The sequence below is a fragment of the Amphimedon queenslandica genome, unplaced genomic scaffold (assembly GCF_000090795.2).
Source record: "Amphimedon queenslandica unplaced genomic scaffold, v1.1 AMPQUscaffold_13485, whole genome shotgun sequence".
Taxonomy (NCBI): domain Eukaryota; kingdom Metazoa; phylum Porifera; class Demospongiae; order Haplosclerida; family Niphatidae; genus Amphimedon; species Amphimedon queenslandica.
The window spans coordinates 433,555-454,730 of NW_003546279.1; the positions used below are offsets into that span (position 1 = coordinate 433,555).

Here is a 21,176-nt window from a genome sequence, read left to right on the forward strand (position 1 = left end):
TCAGCAGTTTAGCAAATTGGCATAGTGCATACCGGTAATTGCAAAAAATCGTACGATTCATGAGTAGCTGCATTAGGTGCTTCAAGAAAAGGTGAGTCTTTATACTGGTCCAAAGAAGGTGTATTGTATCCTGGAAGATGAGGAGAGGATTCAAACGTGCTACTATTGTTACTTTCCTTGCCTTCCTTACATGGAGCGGTGGAGTCAGTTTAGCTGTTAATCCATCTGATAATCCAATACTCATCAGTGAGTCATATACCAGTCAGTGTATGTACATATTGACTGGTTTCTCTCTCTGTTAGTCCCTGGTATTATGGGTAGTCAGTTGTGGGCACGTCTCAATCGTACATCAGTGAATCATCCTCAATGTTCAAAGACTTCAGATTGGTACAATATTTGGCTGAGTCTTGAACAACTAGTCTATCCTGTTGAGGAATGTGCTTCTGATAATTTGATGTAAGGAATTGTTAATGATGGTGTATTCTGCAAGGCACATATTTGCTTATAAACAATACATTATTGTATCATCATCTAATAACAATGACATCACTCCATGCTGTGTACTATGGAGCTGCTTTGAATCATGTGATGTGCTATTGATGTATGTCACATGTATCTCACATGTATTGGCATGGTATCACATTACTTATAAAAGGTGTTATCAGTAATTAATCATTAATAATAAATGTTTATCATTAGGTTCAATTACAATCCTGATACTAAACAGTATTCTAACGTTGAAGGTGTTGATATACAAGTGAGAGACTTTGGTGGTACTTCGTCTGTTGAGTTTTTGGATCCATCACTTCACATACTGGAACCAGCTTCATATTTCCATGATATTATACAACACTTTGTTAGTATGGGCTACACTAGAGGAGAGACTATAAGAGCAGCTCCTTTTGATTGGAGATATGCAGCTGGTAAGACAGTCCTCTTCTAAGTGTTTTTATAAGTAACGCCTTATTTGGATATAATCGTATTCCTGTGGCCACTCACTGTCACTAGTGGATATCTAAGAGCCAAAAGAGATATCCTCAAGTTGATTACATCTTTTTGTACATATACATGTACTTATGTTGTGTAGAAAGTGTGAGCTGATTTCAATCAAGGTTGGATTTTTTATGATTTTTAAAAGTTGCTCCAAAATTGGACAAAAGTCCCAGTACTATAGTACAGAGATTCACCAAAATTTGGAAGAAGAGAATTTTTCAATATTATTATTATATTTTCTTATTATTATTGTAGTTGGTTTGGAGTCCAATGGTTATTATGCAAAGTTGAAGGATCTAATAGAAGAGATGTACACTTCATACAATAATCCAGTGACAATAATAGTCCACAGTATGGGGGGACCTGTCTCACTGTACTTCCTGACACAGGTGGTTTCTCAAGACTGGAAAGATACTTACATTAAACAATACATTACACTTTCTGCTGTTTGGGCTGGATCTGTTAAAAGTGCTCGCTCCATTATCTCGGGTGATAATGAAGGAATAATTCTTGATCGACCTATTTGGGGACGAGAGAGTCAGAGAACATTCCAGACTACATTGTGGCTCCTCCCTCCAGCTGGAGATGTATGGGGACCTAATAATACAATAGTGTATGCCCCCACTGGAGAATATAGTGCGTATGATTATGAGAGACTGATGGCTGATGTTGGTTATACTAATGGGCCTGCTATGTATCGGCTAATTAAAGACAAAACTTCAGAGTTTCCTGCCCCAAACGTCACCACATACTGCTTCTATGGACTGGGTAAAGAGACTCCCTATAAGCTCCACTATGATCCTGATAACTTCCCTAATTCACCTCCCAAAGTAACCACTATTGATGGAGATGGTACAGTCCCTAATATCAGCCTCACTGTCTGTGGCAGGTGGAGCAAGCAGCAGGTCCATCCCGTTACCCTCCGATCCTTCAGTCCAGTGGAGCACGTTCACATGTTACGTAATGATGGAGTCATTTCTGCCATTGACGAAGTCATGTTTAACTAATTAATTATTATAATTTATTATTATTGCTATACAAACAGCTGTCATTAATAACTATAATTTATTTTCTGTCATTATTGTTTTTGGTATTTCAATAATTTAATTGAAACTTCAATCTTCCTAACTGTAGGTTGCCATTACAAACTAAAATTAAAAATAACAATGATAATGATAAATTAGTCATCAGCAATTATGATTTTGGAAACTGCATCGATCACATCTTTATTCTTGACCATGTGAACATGCTCCACTGGACTGAAGGATCGGAGGGTAACGGGATGGACCTGCTGCTTGCTCCACCTGCCACAGACAGTGAGGCTGATATTAGGGACTGTACCATCTCCATCAATAGTGGTTACTTTGGGAGGTGAATTAGGGAAGTTATCAGGATCATAGTGGAGCTTATAGGGGGTCTCTTTACCCAGTCCATAGAAGCAGTATGTGGTGACGTTTGGGGCAGGAAACTCTGAAGTTTTGTCTTTAATTAGCCGATACATAGCAGGCCCATTAGTATAACCAACATCAGCCATCAGTTTCTCATAATCATACGCACTATATTCTCCAGTGGGGGCATACACTATTGTATTATTAGGTCCCCATACGTCTCCAGCTGGAGGGAGGAGCCACAATGTAGTCTGGAATGTTCTCTGACTCGCTCGTCCCCAAATAGGTCGATCAAGAATTATTCCTTCATTATCACCCGAGATAATGGCTTGGTTGCTTTTAACAGATCCAGCCCAAACAGCAGAAAGTGTAATGTATTGTTTAATGTAAGTATCTTTCCAGTCTTGAGTCACCACTTGTGTGAGGAAGTACAGTGAGACAGGTCCCCCCATACTGTGGACTATTATTGTCACTGGGTTATTGTATAAAGTGTACATCTCTTCTATTAGATCCTTCAACTTAGCATAATAACCATTGGACTCCAAACCAACTACAATAATAATAAGAAAATAATATAATAATATTGAAAAATTCTTTCTTCCAAATTTTGGTGAATCTCTGTACTATCTATAGTACAGGGAGTTTTGTCTGATTTTGGAGAAACTTAAAAAAATCATAATAAATCCAAATTTGATTGAAATGAGCTCAAACTTTCTACACAACATAAGTACATGTATATGCATCAAAAAAGGTAATAGAATTGACGAATTCTCTACTTGTCAAATTTGGCAAAATTTGACAAAATCCCTGTACTATAGTACAGGGACTTTTGTCCGATTTTGGAGAAACTTTAAAAAATTATATAAAATTCAAATTTGATCGGAATCAGCTCAAACTTTCTACACAACATAAGTACATGTATATGCATCAGAAAATGTAATAAAATTGAGGAATTCTCTACTTGTCAATTTTAGCAAAATTCCTGTACTATAGTATAGGGACTTTTATCCGATTTTAGAGAAACTTTAAAAAATCATACAAAATCTAAATTTGATCGGAATCAGCTCAAACTTTCTACACAACATAAGTACATGTATATGTATCAGAAAATGTAATAAAATTGACGAATTCTCTACTTGTCAATTTTGGCAAAATTTGATAAAATCCCTGTACTATAGTACAGGGACTTTTGTCCGATTTTGGAGAAACTTTAAAAATTCATAATAAATCCAAATTTGATTGGAATGAGCTCAAACTTTCTACACAATATAAGTACATGTATATGCATCAGAAAATGTAATAAAATTGATGAATTCTCTCCTTGTCAATTTTGGCAAAATTTGATAAAATTCCTGTACTATAGTACAGGGACTTTGGTCCACTTTTATAGAAATTTTAAATACTTGTAAAATGTCCAAATTTGATTGGAATCAGCTCAATCTTGAGAGTGATCATATTGTTCATGTTTTTGTGTCTGACTTACATTCCTGGGAAATGTTAGTATATATTTTTGATCATAGTTATGTCAATGTTGTTATAATTAGTTGGCAACAACAGCACAAGCAGACAACAACAAGTTAAAAACTGACCAGCTGCATATCTCCAGTCATAGGGAGCTCCCCTCAGAGTCCCTCCTCTAGTGTACCCATAGTTATCAACAAAGTATTGTACCATGGCATAGAAGGTAGCAGCTGGCTCAAGAGAATGGAGGTCAGGGTCAAGGAACTCAATAGTGGAGGTGTTACCAAACTGAGGGGCAGTGATATTAACACCATCAACAGGAGAGAACTGGCTGGTATTTGGGTTGAACTGTAACCTATACATGTGATACAAGAAACACATCCATATATTTTATAATTCTTGTTGCCACAATGTAGAATCATTACAGAATTGTGACAGTAGGTGATATAACAAATGATTTCTCCTAATAAGAATGACTCATTATGTACTGGTTGGGTGGGTATTATTTTTAATAACTCCCTTTACCTTTAACAGACTGTCAGACAGTCATGAGAGATCTGACAATACTTAAAGTAACAAACAATCTTTTCAGAAATTGGCAGATATCCAGTGATGTTTATATACTGATGGACACACACTAATCAGCTGTATGAGGTGTACAGTAAGTATAGTGTGAGTCATGTTTGTGTGTGTGAAAGGTGTGGTGTAAACTATTTGCCTTTGATCAGTAAAAATTCAAAATATTCATCTCTATTTCATAAAATAAAACCTAATTTTAATCAAAATAAGGCTGAATGGCCAATATAAGTTCAAAATTCACCATCACTAACAATTCCTTACATCATATTGTCAGAAGCACATTCCTCAACAGGATAGACTAGCTGTTCAAGACTCAGCCAAATATTGTACCAATCTGAAGTCTTTGAACATTGAGGATGATTCACTGATGTACGATTGAGACGTGCCCACAACTGACTACCCATAATACCAGGGACTAATAGAGAGAGAGAGAGAGGAAGAGGCAGAGTGGGTGAGTTCACTAGTAATTATATAAATGAATTATTATGTCTTGTACAATTAAATGTAGCATAGCAATAGCTGTCTCGTACTCACTGATCAGTATTGGTTTATCTGATGGTTTGAAGCTTGTACTGACACTGCTGCTGAGTGAGAGGATAAGGAGGAAGAAGGAAGAAACTGTAGGAATATAACACAACATTTTCCAAGCAACTTGATATCAGATCAGTAGGAGGAGGGCAGTCTACCGGTCAATTATTACAATTGTTATAAATATTTTGATTTTTGTGCTCGCCTGCAGTTACTGTCTCTTTTCTCTCACATTTGAAGGAGGCTCTTCTTATTCTAGTCTACACTCATCGGCTGCTCCTGTTAGATAGAGTCATGTCTGAAGCTAATTTGGAGAAAGATTTGAATGCTACAGGGGATGTGTTCAAGTACCTCCATGGCAGTATGAAGGTGAGGCGGGATTAGCTACTTGTTCAAAAGATACTATCCTGTTCTCTGTAGGCCAGCTTTCCTCTTTGGGAAGATTTCATTCGACGTGGCCATCGGTTTCAAAGAACACTGGAGTAAGAGACAACAGTCTGCAGTGTGCAGCCATACTGTTATCAGTTCTCTACTGATTCTTATCACTATTCTCTCCCTCTCTCTCCCTAGGCAACTCATTGTGTCTTTTAATTCATTCTTGGATGGATTTGCTAAACTTGCTGATGCTGCCAGTCAGTCTAAAGGTATATATCATCTTATATGTCTCTCTCCCTCCCTCTCTCTCCCCCTGTCATTGTTCACATACCTTGAGTTTGGTAGGACGTTATATTCATTGTAATGTATCTGTTCCTCTAGTATGTGTTGATGCAGGTCTAATGGAGCCTGTATTATTTTAAGTTTTAAGATCAACACAATTTATTTTTGTAATAATAACGAACCTGTTGATCCTATTTCCCTCTCTCTGCCATATTGAAACTGTTTCTATTGTACTAATAATAATACTGGCTCAGTTTCAAACTATTGAGCTAGTCTTGTATTTCATTGCAGGTGGGACCAAAGACATGGGAATGAACCTAACTAATATAATAAGGTGGCATAGAGCAGTTGAGCTCAAAATAAGAGAAATAAACTAGTAAGTAGATGTACATGTAAATAACAAGTGATGATGGTGATGATGTTTGTTACTTGGTTGGGTTGTCTTCTTATAAACTGAAAGTTTGTTCAAACTGTCAACATAAACATAGCATTCACTATAGTGTGTGTGTGTGTGTGTGTGTGTGTGTGTGTGTGTGTGTGTGTGTGTGTGTGTGTGTGTGTGTGTGTGTGTGTGTGATGGCTATATATTGACTGATCACATCAGTCTATCATGTTCTTGTGGTCAGTTGTCTTGTACTTGTTAAAAATTCCAAAGCTGCTTATAGCCACTGAACCAAATATGAACATGTATGTATGATTGTAATGTAGTATTGGCTGATTAGTTATCAGTTATTTAAGATATCTACTACACTGACTCTCTTACATGATCCATGTTATTATTACTACTCATGACGTCTACCATTTAACTACATGTACCTGTACATATCCATGTGTGTGTGTGTGTAGCAATAGTAGTAGTAACTCTGGATTGATTGTTTTCTTGATAATATTGTTTAATAATGATTATAAATATTGTTTATTATTAGAGATACAGAATCCATCATTCTTAATGTATGTGTATCAATATTACCTGTTGCTGTGTCTATGTTAATAATGAGTCACATTCACTTTATTATAAGTTTATGAATGGGACTATCTGACTGTACTGTATTGTTGAGACTGCACACACACACACACACACAGTTTCATTATTACAATAATATATCTATTCATTTATTTATCCATACACAAACATGTACATGTTTTTAATTGGGAAAGTTTTTTAATGTCTCAAGTGGGAAATACTTTGAAAGAAACTTATTGAAACTGTAACAGCTGGTCCTGTCCTAGTGAACAGGAAACAATAAGTCTGTAGCGTGATTAATAACATTGATTACTAATTGTTCCCAGTCTAATTATGCTGATAATTCCAAGAAGACTACATTACTCCATTCTTCATTGACAGATTCCTCTTGTTAGCTCTCTCCTTCTTGTTGTTGTTGTTGTTGTTGTTGTTGTTCCTTATGTTATTATTATTATTGTTGTTATAATTTTGGGAATTTGTTATTAATATTTGCAGCTGGTGTATACGTTTGTTACTGAGTATTTCAATTATGATAGTTTTAGTATCAGTACTATAAACCCTTGTACATGTACTATACCTCTGCATTACATGCTAGTCTCTATTCAATTGTGTATAATCACTCGGAGTACATGTACATGCAAATGATCCAGTTTGTGTCTAATGCTTACATGTACTTATGTGGTATTGAGCCAGTTCCAATGAAATTTAAAGTTTCTCTAAAATTAGGCAAAGTACAGGGTCACTGGATAAATTTGGCCAAAAATGAAAAGGAGAAAATTCTTTATATTAATAATTATTGGCTCCTCCTCTCCTCTAGTTCATTGTCTAGTAAGCTCTTGACTCCAGTTGGTAACAGAATTGATGAATGGAAGAAGTCTCTGTCTAGTTTGGATAAGGATCATGATAAAGGTACAGTGACATATGACACTCTGAGCATTTGGAATTCATAAAGTTACTCCTTCACAAATTGTTATTTTAATTTTTAAATATAATTATGTATGTATCATGTTTCACTTAGAAATGAGTCGTGTTGTCAAGGAGACCAAAGAATCCATTAAAGGGACTATTAAAGTTGGGAAGACGCTGGAAAGCAAAAGAAAGAAAGACAAAGTTACTGGAGCACTCCAGCAGCAGTTTGATCAACTGCAACTTGTAAATAAAATATTATTATTATTATTATTACTCTGTTGTTGTTGTTGTTGTTGTTTAGGATACTGACAATAAGATTGCTGATACAGAGTTAAAGGAGAGAGTCCACATGAGTCGTTTGATGGTTGAGGAGAGAGTTTGGTTTGCTTCTCTCAGCAATGCCTTCAAATCAGTTTTGGTAAGTATAACCACTCACCAGCTCCTGAGGCTATAATGTTGTACTATAGGACAATGAAATGACTTTAGCTAGTGACTTGGAGAGACTACCTGAACTGGTTGAAGAACTAAAGGAATCCACAGGATCTCCTTCAATACTGCCCGAGGGTATCAGGGACTATGTGGAGGTAATGTACATGTAGGCACTCCAGCTGTAGTTTATTCATAAAATATTTAAATTATTTAATTATAACTGAGCTAATGTGGTCATACCTTATTAAAGATACACCTTGTTCATTAACTCTCTCTTCCTCAGAACTGGCAGATTCCTCCAGTAGCTAAAGGGAAGTTGGTTTCTCAAGGCTCCTCAATGAGTTTAAGATCTGGTTCATTCAGTTCATTGGACCATTCCTCCCATTTATCAGGATCAACTCAAGAGATGAACATATCAGCTCCAGTTCATACATTGGGCCCTACACTGGCTCAACCGCCCACACATACTAACGAGTATCATCAGCCAGTTAATCAGACTGTACCTCCTCCCCCTCCTCCTCATGCCCCACCTTCTGTTGCCACGACAATGTATAATGCCACACCTACTCATTCCAGTTACCATGCCAACCAGCCCCGCCCACTACCCGAGGATCATTATGATGTGCCAGTTGCTTCCGCTCACGTGTCAGTCTCGCCTTCTCAGGTTGTTAACACCGTTAGTTAATTAATATTAATTAATTATATTTAATTATAAATAATTATAATTAACATTCTTATTAATTGCAGGTTAGTTTGGTATCAAGCAGTTCTCACTTCAGTGCCGAGTCCAATAATTCATCAACCAGAAGTGCCAGTCCTCCTTATTCTCACCTCCACCCTCACCTGGCTCCGCCCAATACTGACCACACCCACCCACCTCTAGCCAGTTATTATACTCAAGCCCCAATGACCACACCCCATGTGGCCCCACCCACAGATTATCGTATGAGGACCATTGAAACAGATCTCGAGCGTCCAAACCAGTTCAACAGGAACCCTCCGCCCATTGAATCTTCTAATTATATTCCGGCTACCTTGCCCCGCCCACGTAAAGGGACATTCCCCTGTCCTCCTACTCACCCAAAACCAACCCGCACTTACTCCGGCAGCCAATCAAGTGCCACACCTCTAGCCCCACCTCCTGTCCCACCCACCTCTAATGACGATGATGATGAAAGTGGAATGAGTGCTTTTGCTATTGCCCTCCGTAACAAGCAACTCAAGAGAGCAGCCACAGTTAGTGACCGCTCGGCGCCTAAAGTACATTAAGTATACTGGAGTCTACTGAAGTGTACTGGAGTATACTGAGACTGCTATTTATTGTAGTGACAAAAGATTGTGTGTATATTAATAGACTGTAATGTACTGACGTGTTAATTATTTTATTAATTATTATTAATATCATTATCATTATTATTATCATTATTATTGTTTAGAGTGATTGATATTGTTTTTGTTATGACTTTTGACGAAAATTGGTTTCCCTCTCCTGCTATGATTAATAGGTACGTGTCATCAGTCCTGAGGTATGTACCTTTGAATTCCCTGTGTCAAATAACTGGAGCTGAGAATAATGAGCTTTTATAGTAAAGTATTTTAGTGTGAAATAATCTTTTATGATACTGCAGTACACGAAAACAAGGACAACAATTCAACAACAAAAATAATGATAATAATAATAATAGTGATAATAATAATAATGGTAAATTTATAGTTGCGAAAAGTGACATTATCAACTAGTAGAGAAACAGCATTTCTTCTTTGGGCCACCTTTACCAGAAGAAGCCTTACCTCCCCTCCCTCCCTCTCTCTTTCTCTCCTCCTCCACATTAAGTTGTAATGGACTGGTAGCATCATCAAAACTCTCGGCTGAGTCAATGCTGGTCAGTATAGCCTCGCTCGGAGAGAGAACAGAATCAGACTTATCCCTGCACCTGCTCTGTACAGCAACTACCAGACCATCAATGGCCTCCTTTATCCCTCTCCCTGTCATTGGGTTAACTATAAAATGAAGCTTCTTTGGTATAGACGTGTTCTCAAGGAGTGCCGAGACGTGTTCCTGTAGAGAAGCAATTGATTCCGTCATTGGGTCCCTCTCATCATTAAAAGAGTTGCCCCATAAAGAGAAGACCAACATGTCCGGGGATTTGTTGTAAGACAGGGCACTTTCAATCGAGAGGTTCAAACAGGTTAGAGTATCCAGTCTGTCAGGGTCGTTCAGATAGACCAGTATGACTCCGTTACAACGATGATAATAGTTGGAGGTCAGCGAAGCATATCTTTCCAAACCTCCCGTATCAAATATTGATATCTACAGAAATAGTAACAAGGTCAAGAATGTTGTTATATTAAAAACTTGAACAAACTGGCATACAATAAACTTTCAGTATAGTTTTAAAGTAGTTGTTTCATGACTAATGAATTCTTAGGACTAAAGGCTTGTTAGCACCTTACCTTTGATAAAGCCACCACATTATTATCAACACTAAAGTCTCTCCCTCCCTTTTCTTCCTTACCTTGCACTTTAGTCCTCTCACAACAGTTGAGTATATGCAGCAATCTATTCCACCACCACTAGCTGGTTCCGTGGCCTCTGGAGATCCTGCCAACTTCTTCAAATGGTTGAATATGGCAGTCTTACCCACTCCAGCTAATCCTGAGAGAACGAAAGAGAATTGGGCAACACCACTGACTTGGGAAGAGACGGCCATCTTTCCTTGAGGAAGAGGAATTTATTAATTAAAAGTAAATTAAACTCTAACTAAACCAACAACATGAACATGTGCAGTTTAAAACAAACTAAAAATGTTATTTTGCAAAATAATGAATAAACTGTGAAAATTTACAATAAAAATATTTATATCAACATTTGCTACAGATCTTTTGACGCCAGGTCTGTGGTCTTGAGCTATTTTCATGTGATTCTTGATCGCTGAGTGTGAAGCTGGTGCTCATGTTGACTGATACTACAGTGTCAATGTGTCTCATGAAACTGTGCAATGCTTCCATCACATTGTGCCCAGTGAGAGCTGATACCGAGTAATGAAGGTTGTCTGGTATCGAGTATTCTCTCATGAACGCTTGGGCCTCAGGACTTGGGACAGACTCTCCTGGACCAAGCTTATCAGACTTGTTGCCCCATAACGACAGGATTACCCTCTCACCCCGGGAAGAAGCAGTTCTTGCTTCATCAATCCATCCTTTCAGAGCAAACAGTGTGCTCAGTTGATCTGGACTGGCATCATACACTAATATGACAGCCTGACAGTATCTGTAATAGCTAGAGGTCATTGAGTTGTATCTCTCCAATCCACCTGTGTCCCATAGTGTGACCTGTTAAAAGGAATATGAAAGATTAAGTAAGCTCTCATTGTATTGAAATGATATTCATGAGGTGAGCTCTAGTGGTTTCAGTCAAAATCAGTCCATCATTCTATTGTTTGTCAAACAAATCTAAGCAATCATAAACTCTTTTGCTCAATCCTGCATTCATTTACTGCAGATCTACAGACAGTAACTGATTATAAACTTTATAGCTCTACAACACATTCCTTGCAATTAGTCTACTCTACTAAACTGATTAATTGTCATGGACCAACACTGAGTTCAGGGCCATGCACTCCACAGCCATTTCGTACATCACTCACATTGTATTCCTTATCGTCAATTGTCTTCTTGTAAGTATAGCACTCGATCCCCCCGTCACTCTTTGAATTGCTGAGGGATTGTGGTGGAGGTGTTTGAATGAAGTCTCCTGTTTCAACTCTCTTGAATATGGTGGACTTACCAACACCAAAAACACCAGCCAGTATAACTGTGAGCTCTGGCATGGCAACCTAAAATGACTCTATATCTCTCGGCGGAGCTCTTGGTCTAGTCCCTTTATTTCACTTTAGTCTGCTACTGCTACTGCTGAATGAGCTCCTCAGCATTCTTTCAGCAATTAATAGCATCAGCCCAGCCCCGCCCTCACGCCACTTGAGAGCTAGAGAGGGCAATGGCCGAAGACATTCCTTCATACAAAGTGATACTAGCAGGACTGAAAGGAGTGGGCAAAAGCACTCTCTTAGGTATGCTGGACTCAAAAGTTGATGTAGAGTTTGGAGAGAGTATTCTTTTATCAGTGGAGAAAGGTGAAAGCAGTCGAGGGAGGACAAAGTTAAAAATAGAAACCAAATGCAACGACAGTGTGATATATGTAAGTCAGCAGTCATTGGTTATCAGTATATGGTACTCCCTTTCTCTTTTATAAGGTGTGGGTGTGGGATACAGCAGGTATGGAGAAACACAGTGGATCGATAGGGATGACAAAGAGCTACTTTCAAGAAGCTCACGGAGCCATATTGGTTTATGAAAGAGGAAGGGACGAAACCAAGACAGCGCTACAGGAATGGGCTAAGCTGACAAGAGCAGAATCACCAGACTGTGTCCTCTCCTTGTGGTGCAACAATAGAAATGAAGAGATTGGAACGAGTGAATTGACAAGAGATACGTTGACTGATATTGCATCTCATTATAAAATTAAAGACCATTTAATGTTTACTTATGTCCCTGGACGAGACACTGAGGTGGTTCACACTTATTTTAATACTTTGATGTGCGAAATTCACAGGAAACTACCTCCAAGAAGGCCACACAGTGAATCTGTGAAACTGGAGAGCGATCACTCCAATAAAAAGTGCTGCAGTAAAAGACAATGAGTTTCTAATTCTATTTTTTTAAGTGTGTAACTGTTTTAAGTTTTTAAAATCAAAATTCAACAATATCAGTTCATTATTAGCTAACGTTGTATCTCCATTCCTTTATTCCTAACAAATGATGGCTAACAGTCCATCCTTCTTTACGTAACTGATCCAAAATGGAGGAGAATAAATCATTAATGATGTCCTGACATACATCAACAAGTACACTCTCATCAGTACCTGAAAGACAATCAAAGGTCAATAGAATGTGGTGATAATATTAATCACTATAATCTTTACAAATGCATGACATCATTGCTGTATCTGTATATACAGCACAGTCACTCACTCTCTACTCCTTTCCTTATAAGGAGTGCATAGTCCTTTAGGTAATTACTGTCACCATAGCAACCACCACACACAAACTCAATGAGCTCAACAGTCAGACCAGCCTTCAGTTGGTCACTGGATGAAGAGCCGCAATGAAAGGCAACTCGAACTATAAACAAGTAACAATTTATCACCTTTTCTGATGCATCACACATAATCTTATGTTGTTCAGATTGAACTGATTCACATCTAGTATGGTTTTTTGAAGTTGATTTTTAAAAGTTGCTTTAAAATTGAACAAGAGTACCTGCACAGGGATTCTGGTAAAATTTCATCAAAGTTAAAAAGGAAGGGAATTCCTCAATTTTATTACATTTTCCAATACGTATACATGTTCTTATGTTGCTTACTTTGTCTTTTGGTTTTTGACAGTTTTATAATAAACTTTTGTCCTTTATTGAATTGTAAAATAGATCGTGAATAATCACTTGAACTATAGAAATAATAATGACAATAATAAATTAGCTGATGAACGCTCACTGTATCAATACACTTGAAAGGCTGGAGCCATACTCTACAGTAAAGAATCTTTCCTGCCCTGAGGAGAGGATCAATTAATATTAACAACTATTAATAACTTACTGAATAACAGTGGCTCCTCTCTGTTGACTATATTGGGCTCTGAGATTGTCCCATTTAAGAATAAATTCCTCATTAATAAATGTAGGCGGTTACAATTTAGTGTTTCCATGGAAACGACAGAAACAGCTTTATAATTTGAATACAAATGAAGTAAAGTGAAAGAAAAGAAGAGAGACCAGACAAACCTGTGGGGTATGCTGAGTGGGTGTGGCTATATCAATAACTTACACTGTCTGTCCAGCTATCAAAGGTGTGATAATCAGTCCAATTAATAATCCACACAAGTTAACGAGGGTCTCCTAGTTATTATTAACATTATAATAATAAATATACATTAATACTAACTTGGCTGCCATCTTTAGCTGACACGTCAGCCATATTGTCTCTCCTTGCTTGATGCTGAACTAATGCTGCTCTAGTTGCTCCACCAGCCACACCTACTACCGACTGAGACACGTGTATAATGTATGCATTGCAGTCTATTGCACTATAATTAATATATGCTTATTGTGTACTTAATGTATACGGCTGGTTTAGTGTATGGTACATGTATAGACATTATATGTGACATGAACAAAAGGCCGAAGGTTGACAATCCTAACCACAAGCCGCAAATATGTGTTGCATAGACTAATAAGGTGCGGTGACAATGTTTTATTGATTTGTACCTGAGTAATGCTAGCAAGACAAGCTATCAGTAAGAAGCAGGAGGGAAAGAAAGGAGATACCAGCTGCATACAAATGGCAATGTCATTTAATATGTCAGCAATCAATCTAATAACAAATTAATTAATTAATTAATTAATCGCTAACATCATTATACCTCCATTTCTTAGCATTACAATCTAAATCATATCTAAAATAAACAAAATATAAATATCTATTATCATAATTAATGTGTTACCCTCTCAACCAGGCAAACAGGATACGCCCAGTCATGCCAAGTCCGTCCTTCAGTATCCAGGTTAGAGTAGCGGCCACAGGAGAGGCGGAGCTATCCCCCACCCCCACACCTTTCAACATGGCGTGTGTTGCCAGTGTACCTGTAATGTACGAACAAAAGGCCTGCAACATGTAATGGGAGTGGCTATTTATAAACCACACCTACTTGTAATGTATCCCATAGTTGATATTGAAGATAGTCCTCACTGACACTGTTGGGGTAGCCTTGAGGTAGGAACACTTCCTTCAATTAATAGTTAATGGAGTGGTGTAGTTTAGGTTAATGTGTCACCTTTAATGTATCAGCTAGTCTTGTATTCCTTGCTTTACTGGTCACCCTCACAGTGTCTCCTATCATCATGTAGCTCCTGGCTGATGAGCTCCCTCCGTAAACCTCAGACAATCTACTGGTAGACATTTTTAATTTATATGAAACGTGACACACCCACTAATGAATATTTAATCAGCATTGCATTCTGGTTAATAAAAATAATTAGAGATTGTCCTGTAGTTCAGTTTCTGATTCCAGTGCATACACTTGATTGTCATTCTCATCAACAAGAACGTCGCTCCTTCCTCTTCTTGATTTGATGCGCTGGTGTACACAAATATTGACAACAACCAAGTAATAAACAATAATAAACAACATCAAAGCAACACTCAACCATATGAATACCTACAAAATAATAATCAAACAATTGATTTTAGACACAAAAACTGCAACATACTATTGATGTTATTAGGTGTCCATAAAACTTGTATCCATCATTAAGAGGCAGTGTAGCACTGATGCAGCTACAAAGTTATTAATTAATTGTGTGGGTGGATGACCAGTCTTACCTGTTTGTCGTGTTTGATTCTTTGATTGCTTTACAGGTATCGTTAGTACCTGAGGTTAGTGCTATCCCGAGAAGAAACTGGAATATTGTGATTATTACAAGAAATATCAACTCAATAATGAGGTCAAAGCGCATTCTATAAGAGGAATCATAAATGTCTCAGTCTCCACTAGTACCATTAGTAGGTATGTTAATCATCATTAGACAGTGTTAAATAACTTACAGTGCGCAACCAAGGATCACTTTGAATGCCAGAGCAAAAAACATGACCAGTGAATAAACCATAACCAAACACTCTCCATAAATAATGAAGGAACACAGACCACTGCTCTTTCCCAAGTGTACTGTACCACTCGGAATGTCATAATCAGCATAGAGAATACATGAGCCACGGGAACTGTTGCTGTAAAACTCCTCATTGAGTATTTCAATTTGCTTCCTCAGTACAGTAGTAAAAGAGACTATTGCGAATGTGAAGACAACAAGAAACAAAGACCCAACCACAATATTAGCTAGTCTAGCTCTCTTGTTTCTCTGTCTTCTCGAATGATTCTCCATTTCCACTCACAGGGGCCACTGGTTATTGAGGTTAATAATCACATTTAAAAGTTATAAAAGTTATTAGAAGTTAATTAAAAGTTATTAATCATTGTTTAGCCTTCTTAGCTTGCCTCCTTCCATAGCAGTACATGATGACACAGAAAACATAAAACACTGTTATACCAACTAGAACAGCAAAACCAAGCCAAGCAGTTGCCTAAGGATGAAATGAATATAATAATATTAATAATAATGCATGCATCATACCTCAGCAACTTGAAGTCCCTTTTGAAAATGATATCCACCCACATTACTGGAACTACAACTATTATTATAAGCTTTCAATAAAGATCAATGTGTGTGTATGTACTAACCCTTCTCCGTCATGCTGTGATCTGAAGTTCCTGCAAGTCAAGCTAAACCCAACACTGGTGACAACACTTGTACAGAATGACAACAACATCATTAAAGTAACCGACACTAATTCAAAGATTAAGAAACAGCTCATCCTGTGTCAGAAAACATTAACAATCAGACTGCAGGCAGTGTATAGTCTTACATGCTCCATCCTCCAACTATCTTGATGATCATTGCCACTATTGAGAGTATGGCATACACTGCTATGACCACTTCGCCTCCAATACCAAGTCTACAGGACCCATCAGTCCCCAGATCAATAGTATTACCATCACTGTGATAGTCTGCATTCAATATACAGGAACCACTGGTGACACCTTGGGCACCATTAGTCCTCTGATAGACATAAGAGAATGAACTAAAGGACACTATGGAGAGTATCAGCAACACAAAGAAAGCAAGAGCTAGCAAGGCATTAAAGAAACGAGAAGCAACTCGTTTTGGCTTTGAGGCAGGGGCAGCAGGACTCTTCTTTATAGAAGGACTATCATCCCCAGCCACTGGATCATCAAGCAACTCGTTACCATTGTCACTCATCCTTCACTCTTTTTTAATGAGGCACCCCTTCAGATCAGAGAAGCAAAGTCAGTATGTGGGTGTGGCTCATTAATAACTCATTATGATGTCACAGAAAGAACATAACAATGAATAAGTTAATTAGTTGGGCGCGGTTTCCTTGATCCAAGATGGTGTGGATCCTGTGATGGATAATAGAGAGCAGGAGGAGGAATGGGCCCCGGGGGGAGTGGGGGAATCCAACCTGACTGAGACCGCTGGCTACCATAGTAACCAGGAGCTTGTGGGGGAGCACCTAATAACAATAACAACAATAAAAGAATAAACATAAAGAAATAAACAATAATAACAATGAAAGAATAACAATATTTACCAGGAGGAGGAGGGGGAGGTGCTAACTGGTAATTACCGCCAGTTGATTTCAAATTGAGAGGATCAAATGTGTCATTAACAGGTGGTGGTAACTCTATTAATCATTGACAGATAATAACAATTAAAGTATAATTAACTTACCATCAGGTAAACCAGGTACTGGCCCAGTTAGGCTACGCTTGTTAGCTCCGCCCCCTCCAATCATTCCGGACTGTGATCTGCCCCACAATACCTTAAGTCTATTACCTATCAATCAATTAATCATTAATTAACTGTTATATTAATTACCTTTAATTATTAGTTTACTGAAAGTTTGTTCAACTGCTTTTTCAGCTGCTGGACGAGTAGTAAATGTAATAAATGCACAATTTTGTTTATGAATGACATTAATGTCTTCTATTTCACCAAACTGATAGAAATGATCCCTATTATTGAACCAATAGTTATTATTACTAATAATAAGTTACAAAACCTTAGGTCTCTTTCACTGATGTCATCAGACAGACCTCCAATGTATAGCGAGGTTATACTCTTGTCTTCTGGTGGACTCAGTTGCGGTAATTCTTTAGCTTGTCCAAGGAGTTTCTCTGCTACAGGATCGTTGGTTCCATAATACCTGTCCTTGATATTTTGCAAGGACAATGGATCTGATGGATCCGATGGCATCTCATGTCTATGTGTATGCATCAGCAATAATAAATAAATAATAATAATAATAATTGATTGATATTAATACCTGTAGGGACATTCTTCTCCTCTTTTACATTCTCCCTTGACCCAGAATGAGCAGATGTGTGGTCTGTTCCTCTTATAGTAAGGAGTGGTTCTCGCTAGTTTCAATAACAAGTCACTAGGAGCCTGAGCCTTCCCTACAGCACCACCTGGTTCCGTATTACCAGTATTAGCAATCTATGACAACAAAAGTGATAAACAACAACAATAAACAAACCTCTTTCTGTATATTTTGTATGTAGTATTCCTTGTTGACGTCACTTTTTGGCAAATCATCTTTAACCTTCAAAGCATGGTCTCTGACTTGAACTGGGAGTCCATACTCAAGGTCAAGTAGACACGTTTGACAAACATTCTTCAGTTGGGCACAAACCTATCCAAATAATAATAATAATCCATTAATAATTAATAGTAACCTGACATATTTCTGTTCTCTTGTACCTCATTCTGGCCCCAGGGCACCACCTAAACACTGTAAACGGGCGATTGCAGATCTTACACTCATCGCCATAACTGTCCTTCAACTAGTAAGGATATGTACATGTAACATGTCATGTACTGATTTAATAAATACCATTCTTAAATATGGATTATCTCCTAAACAGGTTTGACAAAGAATAGGGAATTCCTAACAATAAACAACAACAAACAGTAAAAGACAATAAACAAAAAAACGTACAGACTGCTCCCAGTTCAATCTGTTGTAAGTATTGGCCGACTTCGAGAGTGCCATCTTATCTTGAAAGTTAAAACCACACCCACCTCAATTAATGCATTACAATTACAGCTCAACTAATATTATTAATATTTCAAGTGTTTTTAATGTTTAGTTTATTCTACAATAGCTGTGACTACTCCAGTTCCTATTGTTTTCCCTCCATCTCTCAGAGTAAACCTCTGTCCCTTTTCAATTGGTATCCCAGTCCGTAACTGCAAGCTTAACTCTGTATCATCTCCAGGCATTATCATATCCTTACCCTAAACAACAACAAAAAAATAAACAACAACAACAACGACAGGTTATACCTCAGGTAGGGTGATGGCAGCTGTTATTCTAGTAGTTTTAGTGAAGAGAACTGGCGAATAGTTTGTTACAAATGGAGTGTGCCTCCCACCTTTCTCTTTCTCCAGTACGTAAACCTTAGCAGCAAAGATAATAATGATAATGGCTAATGATGATTGCTTACCTGTGCCTTTATCTTGGAGTGAGTGTCCATTGACCCAGGAGCTATTAACACCTGACCACGCTTGATGTCCTCTCTCTTGACACTTCTAATTAATGCCCCCAACTGATCTCCCGCTTTAGCCTCATCCAACTCTTTATGAAATATTTCCAATCCTAAACAATAAAATAAGAATTAATACTAATCTAATTATAATTAATTAATATTTGTTACCTTTAACAACAGTGCTAAATTTATTTTCATATCCAATGATTTCAACATTGTCACCTTTTTTCAACACTCCCCTCTCCAGTCGACCAGTAACCACAGTACCTCGTCCAGGGATAGAGTACACTTCTTCTATTGGGAGTAGGAGTGGTTTATCAACATCACGAACTGGTAATGGAATCCACGAATCAACATGTGAAAGTAGCTTAAGTATAGAGTCACGTCCTATTTCAGGGTCTTTGTCCTCCAGAGCACACCTGGCAGACCCAGTGATGAACGGAGTGTTCTCTCCATCATAGCCATATTCTGATAGCACTTCCCTCATTTCAAGTTCAACTAGTTCTAACATTTCACCATCAACCATGTCAGCCTTATTGACATAGACCACGACGTGTTTGATACCAATCTGCAAATAAGTAGAAGCAACTAATGACTGCTGGTAGGAGCTAGTGTTCATACTTGATTAGCTAGCAGTAAGTGCTCTCTTGTTTGAGGCATTTGGCCATCATTAGCAGCAACTACAAGAATAGCCCCATCCATTTGAGCAGTTCCTATTAATCACTATTAATAACTATTAATAACCAGTATTATTAATACGAACCAGTTATCATGTTCTTAATGTAGTCAGCGTGTCCAGGGCAGTCGATGTGAGCATAGTGTCTGTTGTCTGTTTGGTACTCCACATGAGCTGCTGATATGGTAATACCTCTCAGTCTCTCCTCTGGAGCATTATCAATGTCACCGTAGGACTTGTAACTAGCCCCACCCACTTCAGATAATACTAATTAAACAACACAACTACACATTGGATCATAATACTGCCTGTACTACAAACCTTTAGTAATAGCAGCAGTGAGACTGGTTTTACCATGATCAACATGTCCTAATGTGCCAATGTTAATATGAGGCTTATCACGTTTATAAACTGCTTTCTCCGCAGAATAGGATCTCACTGGAGTAACTGAAGTGAACACATAACAGGACTGAAATGAGTTATACATAATATCTACCTGATAACTTTCTTAGTTCATAATTAGTCTAGAAATTGACAAAAGTAACAGAGCAACATAACTGGCCACAAACTTTGATACTGAAACATCTAGAAAACAAGAAGCTTCTACCATAGACACTACCACGAGACAAAACATGAGCAGCCATAACCAGCACACCTTCACATGTAAGCCTACTTAGCCTAGCCTAGGGCATTAATTAGAAATACTGTAGGTCAAAATGGTGGCGTTGGTAGGTGTAGTTTTTTTTATTGTAACTCTAGATAATCTTACTTTGGTATTAGTATTGTACTGTACACCATTATACTTCTATTTTGTATTCGAACAATACTTAAATATTGTCTTTCAAACCATAGTAGTCCTTCAATACCTGGTGAGAAATGCAAATGACATGATATTATGACAATATTGACACATAACTTTACATGATATTCTTTATATTGCATGTCATTGTTCCACTAATGACAGTATCTTAGAAATAGAAAGCTATATCAAGCATTATTGATAAGTAAATCTTCAAAATAAAACCTTTAAAAATGTAAATTAACACCTTGTAGATGTACATGTTTAGAAAATACTTGAACAGTGAGATATTCCACACAGGCAATGTGGACAGGAGCTTGTTGACCAGTTGATGATACTAAAACTACTATAGTGCTTCCTACACCATTAACCTTCAATATCTCACTATAACCTGTACCAGTACATTACTACCTACCTAGGGGCTAGGACTTAATAACTATATTGTTGAAAAATGAACACTTTGCTAATTATTATCATTGTACAGTAGGTTGAGGTTGCAAGTACTTGCTACCCATTCATCATATCCACACTTCAGCTTATAAAGACTACTAC

General features: G+C 37.6%; 8 protein-coding genes across 12 annotated transcripts; 3 read left to right on the plus strand and 5 right to left on the minus strand.

Annotated features, from left to right (window-relative positions):
• Positions 1–23: 23 nt before the first annotated feature.
• Positions 24–2,126, plus strand: LOC105311929 (group XV phospholipase A2-like). The gene is made up of 4 exons (XM_011404169.2): positions 24–246; positions 303–456; positions 700–923; positions 1,249–2,126. The coding sequence occupies exons 1-4, from the start codon at positions 138–140 to the stop codon at positions 1,998–2,000; spliced, it is 1,239 nt and encodes a 412-aa protein (XP_011402471.1). The 5' UTR covers positions 24–137; the 3' UTR covers positions 2,001–2,126.
• On the minus strand, positions 2,096–5,146 carry LOC105311930 (group XV phospholipase A2-like). The gene is made up of 4 exons (XM_011404170.2): positions 4,956–5,146; positions 4,683–4,836; positions 3,971–4,197; positions 2,096–2,931 (listed from the first exon to the last, which is right to left on the minus strand). Exons 1-4 carry the CDS (start codon positions 5,059–5,061, stop codon positions 2,174–2,176), a joined length of 1,245 nt encoding a protein of 414 aa, XP_011402472.2. The 5' UTR covers positions 5,062–5,146; the 3' UTR covers positions 2,096–2,173.
• Positions 5,147–5,157: 11 nt separating this feature from the next.
• On the plus strand, positions 5,158–9,416 carry LOC105311931 (metastasis suppressor protein 1-like). Of its 2 annotated transcripts, none has more exons than XM_019993965.1 (10): positions 5,158–5,318; positions 5,370–5,431; positions 5,520–5,593; positions 5,898–5,982; positions 7,388–7,479; positions 7,589–7,722; positions 7,781–7,897; positions 7,947–8,063; positions 8,192–8,584; positions 8,656–9,416. In XM_019993965.1, the coding sequence occupies exons 1-10, from the start codon at positions 5,244–5,246 to the stop codon at positions 9,175–9,177; spliced, it is 1,671 nt and encodes a 556-aa protein (XP_019849524.1). In that variant the 5' UTR covers positions 5,158–5,243; the 3' UTR covers positions 9,178–9,416. The 2 variants fall into 2 exon arrangements, with proteins under 2 accessions (XP_019849524.1, XP_019849525.1); XM_019993966.1 differs by having other exon boundaries at positions 8,192–8,572.
• An 86-nt stretch (positions 9,417–9,502) lies between these two features.
• Positions 9,503–11,820, minus strand: LOC100641460 (ras-related protein Rab-11B-like). Of its 2 annotated transcripts, none has more exons than XM_019993973.1 (3): positions 11,556–11,820; positions 10,425–11,241; positions 9,503–10,219 (listed from the first exon to the last, which is right to left on the minus strand). In XM_019993973.1, the coding sequence occupies exons 1-2, from the start codon at positions 11,736–11,738 to the stop codon at positions 10,771–10,773; spliced, it is 654 nt and encodes a 217-aa protein (XP_019849532.1). In that variant the 5' UTR covers positions 11,739–11,820; the 3' UTR covers positions 9,503–10,219; positions 10,425–10,770. The 2 variants fall into 2 exon arrangements, with proteins under 2 accessions (XP_019849532.1, XP_003384805.2); XM_003384757.2 differs by having other exon boundaries at positions 11,556–11,795.
• A 47-nt stretch (positions 11,821–11,867) lies between these two features.
• On the plus strand, positions 11,868–12,687 carry LOC105311933 (ras-related protein Rab-25-like). Its single transcript, XM_011404174.2, has 2 exons — positions 11,868–12,106; positions 12,162–12,687. Exons 1-2 carry the CDS (start codon positions 11,906–11,908, stop codon positions 12,606–12,608), a joined length of 648 nt encoding a protein of 215 aa, XP_011402476.1. The 5' UTR covers positions 11,868–11,905; the 3' UTR covers positions 12,609–12,687.
• LOC100641587 (RUS1 family protein C16orf58-like) lies at positions 12,593–14,889 on the minus strand. 3 transcript variants are annotated; one of them, XM_019993970.1, is made up of 12 exons: positions 14,797–14,889; positions 14,671–14,748; positions 14,467–14,605; positions 14,386–14,418; positions 14,231–14,336; positions 13,908–14,009; positions 13,791–13,861; positions 13,563–13,747; positions 13,461–13,518; positions 13,331–13,413; positions 12,940–13,089; positions 12,593–12,830 (listed from the first exon to the last, which is right to left on the minus strand). In XM_019993970.1, the coding sequence occupies exons 2-12, from the start codon at positions 14,684–14,686 to the stop codon at positions 12,685–12,687; spliced, it is 1,089 nt and encodes a 362-aa protein (XP_019849529.1). In that variant the 5' UTR covers positions 14,687–14,748; positions 14,797–14,889; the 3' UTR covers positions 12,593–12,684. The 3 variants fall into 3 exon arrangements, with proteins under 3 accessions (XP_019849529.1, XP_019849530.1, XP_019849531.1); XM_019993971.1 differs by having other exon boundaries at positions 14,671–14,889; XM_019993972.1 differs by having other exon boundaries at positions 14,467–14,627; positions 14,671–14,889.
• Positions 14,890–14,983: 94 nt separating this feature from the next.
• Positions 14,984–18,710, minus strand: LOC100634515 (pre-mRNA-splicing factor RBM22-like). Its single transcript, XM_003384704.3, has 16 exons — positions 18,600–18,710; positions 18,495–18,548; positions 18,337–18,444; positions 18,138–18,293; positions 17,925–18,097; positions 17,661–17,861; positions 17,477–17,613; positions 17,330–17,434; positions 17,190–17,282; positions 16,443–17,111; positions 16,258–16,392; positions 16,151–16,208; positions 15,567–16,100; positions 15,345–15,479; positions 15,233–15,299; positions 14,984–15,180 (listed from the first exon to the last, which is right to left on the minus strand). The coding sequence occupies exons 1-10, from the start codon at positions 18,651–18,653 to the stop codon at positions 16,954–16,956; spliced, it is 1,239 nt and encodes a 412-aa protein (XP_003384752.1). The 5' UTR covers positions 18,654–18,710; the 3' UTR covers positions 14,984–15,180; positions 15,233–15,299; positions 15,345–15,479; positions 15,567–16,100; positions 16,151–16,208; positions 16,258–16,392; positions 16,443–16,953.
• Positions 18,702–21,166, minus strand: LOC100641714 (elongation factor Tu). Its single transcript, XM_003384759.2, has 11 exons — positions 20,747–21,166; positions 20,595–20,691; positions 20,395–20,508; positions 20,322–20,349; positions 20,147–20,272; positions 19,913–20,092; positions 19,771–19,862; positions 19,318–19,717; positions 19,108–19,259; positions 18,947–19,060; positions 18,702–18,898 (listed from the first exon to the last, which is right to left on the minus strand). The coding sequence occupies exons 3-11, from the start codon at positions 20,467–20,469 to the stop codon at positions 18,752–18,754; spliced, it is 1,314 nt and encodes a 437-aa protein (XP_003384807.2). The 5' UTR covers positions 20,470–20,508; positions 20,595–20,691; positions 20,747–21,166; the 3' UTR covers positions 18,702–18,751.
• Positions 21,167–21,176: the final 10 nt, after the last annotated feature.